This window comes from Copadichromis virginalis, linkage group LG12, assembly GCF_057382275.1.
Source record: "Copadichromis virginalis isolate Kocher_CV1m ecotype Utaka linkage group LG12, C_Virginalis_male_GT1.1, whole genome shotgun sequence".
NCBI classification, from domain to species: Eukaryota; Metazoa; Chordata; class Actinopteri; order Cichliformes; family Cichlidae; genus Copadichromis; species Copadichromis virginalis.
In genome coordinates this window covers 4,278,212-4,292,463 of record NC_140629.1, presented here as the reverse complement: position 1 = coordinate 4,292,463, position 14,252 = coordinate 4,278,212, and the positions used below count along the sequence as shown (strand labels likewise).

The 14,252-nt window shown below is 44.4% G+C and overlaps 1 protein-coding gene across 10 annotated transcripts in view; it reads left to right on the top strand.

Annotated features, from left to right (window-relative positions):
• The window catches only part of fbrsl1 (fibrosin-like 1), a 288,396-nt gene that overhangs the window by 175,955 nt on the left and 98,189 nt on the right, over positions 1 to 14,252 (top strand). For 8 of the 10 annotated variants that reach the window (XM_085474424.1, XM_085474431.1, XM_085474427.1 and 5 more), the window contains exon 5: positions 6,902 to 6,931. The exons of the other annotated variants lie outside the window; for them this stretch is intronic. In XM_085474424.1, the coding sequence (XP_085330550.1) occupies positions 6,902 to 6,931 (30 nt within the window). The remainder of the gene's footprint in view (positions 1 to 6,901; positions 6,932 to 14,252) is intronic. 10 annotated transcript variants of the gene reach the window in all.

The following is a 14,252-nucleotide window of genomic DNA, read 5'->3' as shown; positions in this document are numbered from 1 at the left end:
AGCCAAAAGCCAGATTAACTGTGTGCAGTTCTTCTCAATTGAGTCAGTTAAAGCTGATGCAGCTCTTGTTATTCAAAGGTAGCTGGCTAGATGTAAGTCGATACGGGGCAACCCCTTGAGGCCAAGCGTGGAACAGGAGAAGGGACGTCAAATTATTGGTGTCACGGGGGCCACTTTTAGAGGCTACTACGGTGGTCTGTCACAGATATACAATCACCTGGTGCTTTGTCTGTGCTGCTGGGCCTTGGTTTCATTCTCCGGGGATTATGGCGAATGCCAGGGTAAGATTTCCGAGAGCCAGGAAGGCCCCAGGGGGACAAACAAAACCAAATTGTTGCGTAGTGTTTCTTGTCCAGGTTTCGTGTTCAGGTCAGAGGAGAAGTAGTGCATGTGTCTGGGGATGGAGCGGTGCGTTCACAGAATAGTGCTAAAAGCTTCATTGTCAGACACACGGCGTACTCGTCTGTTACGCCGCTTCGTTTTTTCGAGAGGAAGTATCTCTTCAGGTTGTTATGACATCAAGTGCCTCCATAGCAGCATCAGAGCTTCTCCACAAAGTCTTTGTGACTCTTTTTGAGGGTTAAGCAACTTTATTCCAAACGGTACCCTTTATTTTTGACTTTTAGGAAAGTCTTTAATAGATCGTTTAGTAACCTGCTGCTGTGTAGTTACCAGTCTGGCTTTTTTTCATGTTTCTCCTCACAGATCAAGTTTTTTTCTGCTGTCCGAGGCTTGAAAACTAAACGTGTATTTCACAGAACTAACTTTCAGTTTGTGTGGAGCTGTGGCTTAACCCCATATATAGATAAGCTGCTCTTTTAGCAACTCATGGCACCCTTGTGGTTTCACATGTTTGCACAATAGGCACATAGGTTGTGGTTTTTCTCAAATTTTCACAACGGCTCACCACCAACGAAACTGCTATAGCTGCAGAGCTTAAACTCTCACTGCCTGCTCGGCCTCCTTCCTGTTACATTTCTGTGAAAACGCCGTCTTAAATTTAAAATTAATTAGTCATCAAACAGATGACATTTTAAAGATTTTAAAATGCATCTGAACTGTGTTCACCTTGCTGCGAGAGCTTGGGAAGAAACAGGATATATTTTTGGCGAAATAATAAACATGTTGAGTTGTTTGCCTAGTGCTAAAATGCTCCATACGTCTCTTCATTAGAAACAAGCTTTAAACTCAGGCCATGGAAGAACCTGACCTTCTTTTTATATTAGTGCAGCTATTAGTGTAATAACCTTAGGCTCAATAAAGTATCAACGTCAGCTGATGTTGGTAAAGACACAAACACATCCCTTCAGCTAAAGTCCTAAATTGTGTACTTAATGCTTCTATTGGCTCTAATTTGACCTATAATATCAACGAGACCAGCTGAAGTCTTAAATGTCTTGATTGGACATAGATCTGGAAAAAATTATCTCTGACTGTGATTAATTTTTCACACAGCAACAATACTGACATGCCACTTGAGTAAAAAGAAAAGAAAGAAAGTCCTTTCACAATCACCATGAACAAATGAGAATGAATTCTCCTCGAGGGTATGGGGGGAGAAGAAGATGGAAAGTATAAATGAGGCAAAGTATCATCATATGGCATTTTTTTATTAGATTGTTAAAGATAGATCTAATTTTAATTTGGGCTAATGCGAGGAACACTATCAGCCATTGACCAAGGGTGTCTTATGACTTACTTGACGTACTTTGCTCAGCAGTCTTGTGCTTTTACTCTGAACTTAAATGCAGACAGTGGGTCGTGCACAGGGACATGGTAATTTTAAGAGCTCTCGCACTCCCTGCTCAGTTCATGAACTTCAAAACCCCTCTTCTATCCTACAGTTCAGCTCCTGGAAGTAGTGCTATATTAGTATCTCCCAGAAAGCGTCGAGCAAGTCTGCTGCTTCTGTTTACAGCCTGTTCAATCACTCCGAGTACTAGTGGCATACTGATTTTCTTGGAAACACCAAATGCCACAGCCCATCCTGGCTTCTCGCTAGTAAGGTATTTATCATATGAAAATTTGGAACTGTCTGACTCGCGCGTTTTACTAGCCTTGTCCTGGAGCTGGGACTGATAAAATGTTGTAATATATGTACTGCAGTCAAAATGGAACATAAAAGTATCCCTGAATACTGTGAGATTTACACTCTGTCACAGGGAAGCGGTTACTTTTATGACGCTGTTGCACTGAACATAACTTTTGTAAAAATGGGTCATTTGTTTTTTATTTGTTTTGCTTTTTGTTTTTTGTTGTGTGCTTCAAGTAAGAGTCTAGACTAAAAGAAAAGCGACTCAAGTGTTGGTTTATTTTTTAGCATATGTAGTGTACTGTCTCCTCATATTGTGTATTTTATAACTCTATATAGTTCCAGTCTGTGTGTCTATGTGTGTCCTGTTCTTATGTGTATCCACTGGGGACCTCAAACCTTAGCCCAGGCTAAGAGCTGGTTTTCTGCCAGTTTTTCTGCAAGGCTACGAGAAAATTATCTGAGCTGTGTGGTTGCTCGTGGCACCCTAATGTAACATTAAGCAGGTTGACCAAGCTCATGCAAGACTGATGTCTTTAAGGCTGCACTTTGCATCTGTGACACTGACAGTAGGCTCTCGATCCCAAGGTCATAGGTCACATGACATCTTCATTACGTGACATAGATGCAGCCCATTCACCTAGTCTTCACAGACTGGAGGTTTCTGAAACATCTAGTGCAACTATTTAGAACTGCACGTTTACAGTGTTTGCTACCAACGTTATTAAAGTTAACATCACATTCATACAGCAGACAACTTGTTGGGCACCGAATGTCAGCAGGCTTTTAATCATGTCGCCTCTGTCCTCGGCTCTTTCAGTTTGCGCTCTTTTTCCAGTCTCTGGCTTCCTGTGACTTGTCTATTTACCCAACATCTCCCTCAGCAATGAGGAGCATTTGCTCATCAGCCATATTTAAAGTGCACGCAGGATTAACTCAGCTGAAGACTTAACGCACATGCACAGTCACCCCATGCTCAGTTTGCTGTTTCCAGGCCGCAGATCGGCAAACGGCTCTGTTAGGCTTTCCTCTCTCTTATTCAATGTCGCTCTGGGCTACCCAGGCCTCTACCTCCTCCTCCCTCGTCCTCATTTCGCCTGAATTAATTGAGTTCTCATTTTTGTGAGAAAGCTCACAGGAGAGCTGTGTGAGAAGAGAGAGAGGAGTGATAGAAAGAATAAGATAGGCACAGGAAGATCAGTGGTAGTAGCCTAGAGGGCATAACTCTCCCAGAGGTAGGCAGTCACCACTTCCTGGGGATGAAGGAGTCCCTCCACAGTGACTTATATCTTTATCCTCTCAGCACTCATCGCTCAGCGCTTATGGGAAACGACCCGTAGGCTAGTGGTAAGGGTCAGGCAGATGGGCCACTTCAACCCTTCTGACTCAAGGGAGATTTCCACCTAATTTAAGCTCTTTGTGTCTGTGACATTAAGAGAAAGGCAGGTTAAATGGTTTCTGATGAAATAATAAAAATACAGGTGTGTGCGCGTGTGTAAGATATACCTGGATTTTTATCATCATCATATAGTCAAGCTGTAATCCTGTAGCTCTTCTAGATACAGACAGACAAACTGGTAATGGCTAAATAACCGAACATAGTAGTGGTGGACAAGCAGAGGAAAAGTAGTGATAGATGCAGCTATACAGAGTGATCAGGAAGAAGGAACAAGAGGGTGAAGGCAACAGTGGTCCCAGTGGTAATCGGAGCATTCGGGCGGGTGACCCCCAAACTGGGCGAGTGGCTCCAGCAGATCCAGGAATTATATCCTACATCTCTGTCCAGAGGTGCAGTTCCAGGACCAGCAAAGATACTGCACTCCCAGGCCTCTGACAGAGGACCTGAGCTTGAAGGATAAATACCACCTGCAGGGCGAATGGGGAACTGAACATAGCAAGCTCACAAACAACCACATTAACAGAAACAGAAACCAAATGAGAAAAATCTGCTGTAGCATAAGTGAATGTAAATTTTAAAAGGTAACATCCTAAGCCAACATTGAAAATGATATGCAGTGTTTCCACAAAATAAAAAGTGCATAAAGCACCAAATATGTGACCCAACACATGTTACTAGTATAGAAGTGACGCCCAAACATGACTTTACAGTGTATTTGTGCCTTTTCTTGTACTTGTTACAAATACTCAGAATGGAAATAGCAGACGTCACGTGATATGCTCTCATTAACTCCAAACCATTGCAACTTCTTCCTTTGCAATATTCTTACATGGACTGACAACTTAGGTTGCTCTAAGTTGAGATAAACACTTGTCGAGCTGTTACAGCCAATCGCCCGCCTCTATTCCTCAATGTCACTGCCTTAGCACTCAATAATTCAAAGCTTGGTGGTAATGAGCTCCCCGTAGGCCCTGTCCCCAAGGATCCTCCCCACTGTGCCTCCACTGTAATGTAGTTATATCTCATGTCAGCCTTCAAATCAATTACATTTCTATCTGATGGCTATGTAATTGCGCCTGATTGAGTTTTTGGCACGCCAGCCAAGTGTGTGGCTCCCAAACTCAAGCCAGTCAAAACAGGAAGCTTCATCAAATGAAACTGTATTTCATCCTGATTGAGGCTGCTCGCATGATAAGCACAGCTGTAATTATGATAATAATAACAATAGCAATCTGTGTTTTCTCATCTTTGTTGTTTTTTCCCCCCTTGCTCTCCAGATGATTTTTTTGCCCCAAGGACAACGAGCAGTGTTTACTTTACTCAAGATGCAAAGCCTGATTTGATTGTTGGTAGCATGCGCAATTTAGTAGATTAAATGCAAAACATAATGCTTTTGTATAAATCTAAGTGTGTTTGAGTTTCACTTTGTTATAATGCAGCAGGAATTTTCTGCTGGACTTCACACCCACACAGTGCCTAGTGATTTCTGCATGTTGCTTAGATATTAATGTCAGATATACAAGTGTGGAACTGCCAGCGGAGATCTGCTGGCTTAGTGCTGCATAATGCCAAGAAATGAGAAGTCGACTTTTGTCTGGAGCAACTAACTGACGCTGAGCTCGTTCTATTGACCCAGACTGGATGGATTGACAGATGACTGGATCGTCAGCAGACAAATGACGAATAAGATGAATGGATAGATGGATGGATGGATAATGGGTGGAGGGATGAATGAATGAAAGAAAGCATGAATGGACATACAGATGAATGGCAGGTTGAATGAGTAGACAAATGTACCCATGGATGGATGGACGACTGGACATTCAGATGGATAGGTGGATCAACACAATACATGCCTGGGTGGACGGAGGGATTCTCTAATGGAGTAGTAGTGAGATAGATGAGAGGGAGGATGCTGTGGTTAGGTGCATCAGCAACTAAATAGTGATGAATAGTGGTCGCTGTCAGCAGCACTAAGTATAACAGACATAGTAAAGCAGCCTGGCTCATCCATAATCAGCAGACCCAGATGATTGTCTTCATGCCAGAAGAGAACGCACAAAGAGTATCTACCAATCTGTCTTTTTATCCTCACTTCATCATCCCTTTACTTTATATATACCCGCTTACTCTTGGTGCTCTTGCCCTTTAAATGTCTTCATTTATATGATTATCTTGTCATTTCTCTTTTTAAGGCCTTGCAGCTCTCCTTCTTTCTTGCTGTCTGTCTGTCTGTCTGTCTGTCTCACTCGCCCCAGCACCGTCTTTTGTGTTAACAGCCTTCTCTTTTTTTGCAGTGGGGGAGCCACTGGGTGCACATCTACAATCTTGCCTTTCATTTCATGGCTTCTGGAAATGGATGTTTTACTGCCTTCATTAAGGCATGCAGCAGTCAGCGCTGTGTTTTCCCTCTGAAGTTTAGCTCCATGAACCTCACCATTAGAGGACATTATGGCCCCAGATTTCAGGGCACAGTGGAACACTGTATAATTTGATTAGTGTTATTAATCAAGTGGAATACCGCTCCTTTCGCCCCCATCTCACTAACCGCCCCCACTCCCAGCCGCAGCCCCCTCCTTTTTGCCATTTCACTTCTGCGTTCAGACCCGTCAGATGTTCTCTTCCCTCTTCCTCCTCCCCTTATTCATACGCTTCTCTGTCACCTGCACAGCACGCATGCACTGAAATTGACAAAAGGCCGTACACCTTCCCTTTTAAAAACAGTGATTTACCACTTCCCACCCTCCAACCAGACCCTCTTCCCCAGCCTACACCGAGTTCTACCCCCCCCTTCGCCCAGGACATAAATCAATTGAGATGAAAGTTCCATAATTGTGCTTGCTGGGAGGGATTTGAGGAAATTGCACTATGAATTTTTTAAAGGGAATTTTTACTAGCTGTTCAGCAAGACTTGGGCGGCGAAGGAAGGTGAGGCCATGAGGATTTATGGGCCTGGATTCTTCATTACTGAAGTAATTTTCCTGCAAATGATAGTGCAGCACCCTGGAGGGGGGAGTGCTGCCCGCCAGGGAGAGTACAAACCTGCTTAATCTCTCGTGGAGAGAGCAGCTCAGAGCACTAATATCATCTGTAAGGGACTGGGGATCCATTTGTTCACATCTAAGCCACAGCCAGTGAATTTGTGATTCATATTAATTGATTGCTCAGATTTGTTCCAAGAGTAGCTACAAGTTGATTTCATTACCAGGACGAGTTTTTGTTAAAACTGCTGGGGAACGCGCTTTTGAAGATGAACTGTTTTCATAAAATGTGTGTCTTTCTGTGGTTGAGTCACTGGTGTCTTTCTGAGTGTATATCCATCCTCATGCCGATGAAGACCTGCTTTGCTAAGCTGTTGTGTTGTTGCTTTAGCACAGGTCCACCTTTCTCTCTGCATTTGGCCTTTCCTCCCTCCTCATTTTAACCTTTCTCAGTCCAACATGGCTGACGCTCTGTCTCCATCTCTTTAGGTGCAGCATGCAGCAGTGGCCCTCCTCAAGGTTAGTGCGTCCATGATGCCAGGTCTCATTCTGTATACTGCCTGCTGTCCATTCAATTTTACAGCTCAGTAGCTTGAGAAGCAGGGGGGGCTAAATCTGCTGCAAGAAGGAGAAAGAGAGGGAGGGGAGGAAGGGAGAAACCAAATTATTGTGCATCCTGTCACCAAGTGAAGTGTATCTCATTCCAGGCACACTAACAACTCAAGACAATTAGTCACTTCTCGCTAGGCTAGACCTGAGACTCACTTGATGGTCAAAAAGAGACAGGGCATAGAGGACCCTCTACTATGGCGAAGCACTGCAGCTGCATTCAGTGGAAAGGGCAGCAAGTTAGAGATAAATTGAGCCTGCTGCAGCATTTGTTTCAGCACTGAGAAAGAATTAAATTAAAGGAACATGGTTCCGGGATAAGTCATGAAGATCTGTACAAAGACCTGCACCTTAAAAATGTCTCTGATCCACAGTAATCTCTATCGGTAGCATCCGTCTGGGCTTTTCTGAGCCATTCAGTAGGATAAACTTAGTAATGTCAGTTATATACCACCTTCACTCCATCTAAGGTAGTTTGAGGCCAAAGATGAGGCCTGCCACCACATGCTCCTGAACAAAAGTGAAGCATGACTAAGGTGGGTGGTGCGTGGAAGATCAGCAAGTGGAATGAGAGAAAAGTTTGTCCTGGGCCCTCTGGAGAGATGCAGCGTGACCAATTGAGGTGAAGGGGATGAATGAGGCCATTCACTGGGCCTAATGAAAGAGCTCCTGCTGGGTCTTGAATGTGGGTGGGCCCATCTGCACCACATAGGCGTGCTCAAACCAGTGACCTCGAAAATTACCCAGGAAAGCACTTTGGGACAGTCACCCCAGCAACAGGCCGAGGTCTGCATGGTAACCAGGCGCTTCAATCAGCGCCTGGCAGCTTCTTGAACAGCGCGAGTTTTCCTTCTGTTCTGAAAGAAGTCCGTGTGAAATCAACTCCAAGGGACATCCTCCGTTTCTTTTTAAAGGGGAGATGCCAGTGATTGTCCCATGTGAAAACTTTTCTGCGAGGTGTGGAATGCAGCCCTCAGGAGTTTTCCTTTTAAGACACAAAGCACTGTTTGTCTTAGGCGGCACATATACATATGTAGCTGAGTGTTTGTGCAGTTCTGTACACAGTATTTAATTAGGCTTCCTCAAATGCACAGTAACAGGTTTTGCGAGGCTTTGAAACAGTTCTGATTACAAAGATATAGATCAGGAAAAGCGATTCCCTCAAGACTCCTGGGAGTGGACATTAAGTTTACAAAGCATCTTTAAGTATCTGGTTCATGGGGCTTCATCTGTCTTATTTGGTTTAATATATTCAGTCTTGATGAGCCAAAGGCATGCAGGTCATTGAAGTTCCATTCCTGTCTCCGTTTCCTCATGGAACTTTTGACAGCGTGAAATGACAATCCGCCCCTGCATGCATCTGCCACGTCAAAAAGTAATGAGATTGTGCTGCTGGAAATATCACTACAAAGCATCAGGCCTGCACTTGGGTCTGACTGCACCTTCAAACAGCGCTGCCTGCCAGCTCGCCTGCCTCGCCTGCCTGCTGCAAAAGAAATGAACAAAAACAATCAGAATCAGAGACAGAGAAACGGCAAGGGAAGCTCCCCATGCTGAGACAAACGAACACGCCAGGGCCTTTCATCCTGAGAGTGATTAGCCATCCGAACCGTTTTAAAATCCTGCTTTGAGTGTGTTCCTCAAACGAAAGAGCTCCATTGAGGAGTGGTAGTGAGATGTTTCTGGCTGGGAAGCGCCAGTGATCTAGCCTCTAATTGTGGCGTCGCTGACAAGGCTGGTGTGGCTGGGAGCTTTTAAAGCGAGGCTTTTTGCTACGCTCTTGTTCCCTTCCTGTCAGATCCGCCACCAAAGGCACCAGGAAACAAAAGGGCCCCTCAGATTCTGCTCTTACATTCATCTGCCTATCGCTTTGTGCATAAATACAGACCTAATTTAACACATTAATAGTCCCTGATGCTAGTTTAATGTGACCAAAACTACATTATTTCCTGTAAATGCGTTGTCTGGTTACAGATGCAAATGTAAGTTGGTTTTCACACTGTAATTCCTGTCTAATCCTTGTTTTTGTAGCTTTCATGTTTTCCGTGTTATTACTGATCGAATTCTGAGCTTCAAAGACGATACTGACACATTGGCAATAGTTTAGTTCTGCAGCACAGAAGGAACAAAGACGTGTTCAAGGTCTTTGAGCAGCATTCAGCAGAGCTGGTAGGAGCTTATTTGGCATAGAAAACTTTTCGTATTCTCGATAGTCTTCAGAAGTCAGATTGTCAAAGGTTTGAGGTATGGCAGAGAAGCAGTTTGACAAATGAAAGAAACAGCGATGCTAGGAAGAGAACACAAGGGGAGCGTGGGTTAGGGAAAAAATAGGAAAGGATTTAAACCCCGGCTCATAAAAATCAGTATTATAACAACATTAATTGATGCTGCTGAGTACCATATGTGACGCCATATGGAATAGCTGCCCCAGAGGCCTGCTATAATAGACAGCCTGCAGTGGTGCACACAACTTGGCACATTTACAAACAAGGGACGTCCCATTAATATCAAACACACAGACTGAGCAAGAGACAGTGAGAGAGGGAGTGAGAGGGCATAGGAGGGAGGGAGAAAATAAGCAGAGGGAACCGATTTAGTTCATGTTTTATTTGGTTGCCATCTTTAGACCTTTTGTTTTTGCTCATCTCATGTTATCTTTTTTTTTTTTTTCAAATGAAGACATGTATTATATGTATATATAAATATGCATGTTCAAACCCAGCCTCTCTAATCTCACTGCTCCTTAATTACAGTAATAAATTGCCCCTCCCTTTTGGGTTGATCACATCACCCTCTGTCCGCCCAACGGCCACTCCCACCGCAGATGCCCAGTGTTCCTTTCATCATACACACACAGACACACACAGACACACACATTAGCAGATGAGGTGATGTATGGCACCTCGACAAAGGTGGCGTTAGAAATCTCTGTTTAACCTCCAATCTTGAAGCTGTTATTTACTGCTGGCTTAAGATGAGTTTCCGGTCCTTGTTCCTCGCAGCACTGATCCCGACATAGATTGTGTTTATGTAATGACAGTTAGAAATGTATTTAAAACAACAGTAATGAACAGAAAATTCATGTTGGAGTTTTGAGATTCACAGCTTTTTATTTAGTTTCCTGTTATAACGAAAATCTGCCAAGTGCAGTTCATGCATTCATACATTTTCATAGCTGAAAGTACACAACTAATCAGCTGATTCTTACTTTCTCGTTCTGCCAACTTTAGACATCACATTCTCCTAGTTCTCTAAATTATAATTTGATCACTTTTTAACCCCAAAAATGTCCAATTAACAAAGATATTAGACCAAAATCATCCCATTTAAAATGGCGAGAGTTAAAGATTTGCGAAAGAAATTATTACTGCTAAATAACAGTTTTAGCACATGTAAAGCACAAAACAACGTAAATTACAAAATTGCAACAAAACATTTGGGCAGGTGAGGTGGCTAAAACTGCAGTTGAAGCTTTTATCCCACAAATCTGTGCAAATGTAATAGCATCATTACTCCTTTGTATGCCAGGGGCATCTGCAGACAGACATGCATCCAGCTACGTATAGCCTGGATGCACATCCATCCTTTATATGCAAGGCTCTTCTGACTCTTCTGACATGCCCAGAGCATGTAGGGAGAGAGAGAGATCCTTATGAAACTGAGTTGTCAGCCATTCTGTTGACTTTCATAGAATGTGAGGCGAAACAAGAATAGCGTACAGCTGTTTCCTCCCTGACACAGAGGGAGGCAGATGAAGAGCAAAAGAGGGGAAAAGAGAAAGAGGGAGGGAGGGAGGAAGAGAGAGCTCTCCGCTCTGTGATGTGCACTGATGTAGCTGGAGCTCTAGGTCAAACGCTGCCAGTGTTTTGTGTTCATCTTCGTCTCGTCTCCCCAGTGCTCCTCTAAATTATTCACAGCCTGAAGTGTGCAATGTGGCTGCCTCCTTCTTTCCTCTCTCCTCCTCCAGTCTAGATTCCTCTGTCTTACTTTTTTCTGTTTCCCTTTCTTTCTTTCTCATGTGACAGCTTGTTTCAAAATCCCCCCTCCCCAACCCGTCCCGCATCCACTCATCTACCATCACCCAACCATCTTTTATTAGTGACTCCATCTCTCGCACTTCTCCTTTCATCCTGGCTTTCTTGCTTGATTCTCCAGACTAGACTCAGTCATCCCTTTTTAGGTGGGTAGGCTGCCAGCTGTTAGTATCAACTCCTTAGCTGGTAGCTCCTGCTCTCACTCGACATCTTTCTGCCTCCCTCACATCGATCTCGTAGGATCTTAGATGCACTGGTCGGGTTGACAGCGAGTTCTCCCCCGTCTGATTTTCTTTATCTGAGTGACTCGTGAGAGAAAGTGCACGCTGAATCCTCAGACCAGTCTGTATCTCAAATTAAACATGTGCCTGTTAATCATTAAGCTTTTAAGAGACTACCTGTCCTGTAAACAAGAAAGAAAGTAACCGAGGCAAAAAAATCAATGACATGGCAGGGTTAGGGTCACGCAGTTGTCGTCCATCAGAGTTTTTAGTATTTGGTCCTTTATTGTCTGTGGGCGTGTCAGAATATAGCAGGCATTGTGGAAAAATAACACTGTTTTAATTGGCTGCATTATCAGATTTTATCCATACTGCAAAAGCCCAAGGGCAATGCACACACAGTACATCTGTCTGCAAGTAGAATAGAATAGAATAGAATAGCCTTTATTGTCATTGTACAGAGTACAACGAAATTGGAGTGCCACTCCCTTGGTGCAAGTTTCAATAATAAATATAAATGTAAAATATAAAAAGTACAAAAAAACAATCGTAAGTACTCAAACAATAGTTTGTACAATATATACAGGATAGCAGCATTAATATAATGACAGTATGAATAGCAGCATAATATAATGACAGTGACGGTATGGAATAGGTTCAATTGTTTTTGTTCTTATTTACTACGGTGATAGCTCTGGGAAAGAAGCTATCCCTGAATCTGTTTGTCCTGGTTTTATGTGACCTGTACCGTCGGCCTGACGGTAATAGTTCAAACAGTTGGTTGCTGGGGTGAGAGTGGTCCTTGATGATATTGCCAGCTCTGCTGAGGTACCGAGAGTTTGCAGTGACCTCCAGGCTGGGCAGAGAGCAGCCAGTGATCTTCTGGGCTGTGTTGATGACCCTCTGCAGTACTTTCCTGTCTGCAGCTGAGCACCCTGTGAAGGAAATTGCCTTCCCGGGTTTCCTCCGTGGCGTGAGCGATAAGCAGAGTTTGTCCTTTCCTTATAAGACTCCTAATTATTCAAAGTAACACTCAGGTATGCCGTTCAGCGGGGTTAGTTACGATATCGGGAGCAGCTAGGAGAACAAAGTGATACAGAAACTGTTCAGATTGCTTTCCCAGAATCAACTCAAAGGTTTATTTGATACACAGCAGTTTATATAGAGAAAAAAAAGGTTCGTGTGTCAGCTTTCCCAGTTCAAACCGGTACAGACTAAATAAGGAAACGTCTTCCTGCCTTCTGAGCAAAGTATCCCTTGTGTAGTTTATCAGTTCAGCTATAATTTATGATCATCCCAGCAAAATACACTCCTAGACATAAAATACAGAGTTCTTTCATTAGTGAATTCTGAAACAAACCACCTAGCCTTTAACGAGCCTTTTCCAGGAGATAAAGAAAAAAGGGAGGATGGGAGTAAGGAAGTGGTCTCATCTCTGTGGTGTTTTCGACCTTGGGGTACCAGCTCGTGAGTCCTACACATTGATTCTTGGGTCACAGAGAAAGAGAAAAACAACTAGTAGATCGGCCTTATTGAGTAACAGTTTTCCTGTATAAAACAATATCCTGTAAATGCTTACCGTGGTATCAAAATATCATAACACCCTGCATACCATGTTGTTATGCCGTACGTTAGGATGCTCTCTATGGTGGCTCTGTAAAATGTCACAAGCAGCCTCTCCTCCAGGTTGTTCCTCCTGAGCACTCTCAGAAAGTGGAGACGCTGCTGGGCCTTTTTAACCACCGCTGTAGTATTTGCAGTCCAGGAGAGGTCATCAGATATCTGCACGCCCAGAAACCTCATGGAGTGTACCCTCTCCACACAGCTCCCGTGAATGTAAAGTGGGGCCGGGTCTGCTCTGCCCTTCCTGAAGTCCAAGATAAGTTCTTTAGTTTTCGTGGTGTTCAGTTGGAGGTTGTTAACTGAACACCACTCAGTCAGTCTGTTGACCTCATCTCTGTAGTCCGACTCATCCCCCCTTGAGATGAGTCCAACCACTGTGGTGTCATCCGCGAACTTTATGATGGTGTTTGAGAGATGGGTAGGGGAGCAGTCGGATGTGTAGAGCGTAAACAGGAGGGGACTCAAAACACATCCTTGTGGAGACCCGGTGCTGAGTGTGATGGTGCTGGACCGGTGGGGGCCGAGTCTGACAGACTGTGGTCTATTTGTCAGGAAGTCCTTGATCCAGAGGCAGATGGGGGTGGAGAGTCCCAGGTGAGACAGTTTCTGGACCAGGATCTCCGGGATGATATGATTGAATGCTGAGCTGAAGTCCAGAAAGAGCATTCTCACATAGCTTCCTCGGTGCTCCAGGTGACTCAGCGCAGTGTGGAGCGCTATGGTGATAGCGTCCTCGGTGGAACGAGTGGGAGATTTTGTAACACATTATTATTGCGAGGTTAACAAGGAAGATGCAAGCACTGGTATCAGATCCTGTCTGGACAGCAGGGGTTGGAGGATGAAGTGTGCCCCTCGTGGCTACCTGAGGAGAGAGCAGAGCAAAGAAAGTAGTTGAATCTAGTTCCAGCTCTTGCCACAGGACACTCATTTGTAATTCTGTACCCTGCCTATAACGTTTGATCATTGCAGAGGGGGGGACGGGACGTAAGGGAGCTGAAGGTTTCGCCCTCGCTCTTTGGCCCCCCCCCCCTCCCGCCGAACCCTTTACCCGCCCTCTTGCATTTGCTGTCACCCAGTATGAATGCCCCCTCTGGCCCGATGACAAGTCTAGCGTGAAATGCTTGGCTGCCCCCTGAAATTAGCAGTAGAGCCCCCCGGCGGCACATGCTTCTCATGACCAGCACACAGTGGGCTGCCGCCAGATTCTTTTCATTATGGCTGTGGCCTGCCAGCCCCCTGACTCTACCTCCTTCTGCCTCTTCCTCCATCCCACCCTCCCTCTCCTCCTCCTTCCCCCTGTGTGTCAGCCAGAGCTCAGTAAACAGCATCTGTAGTGCTCATCACATTACTGTC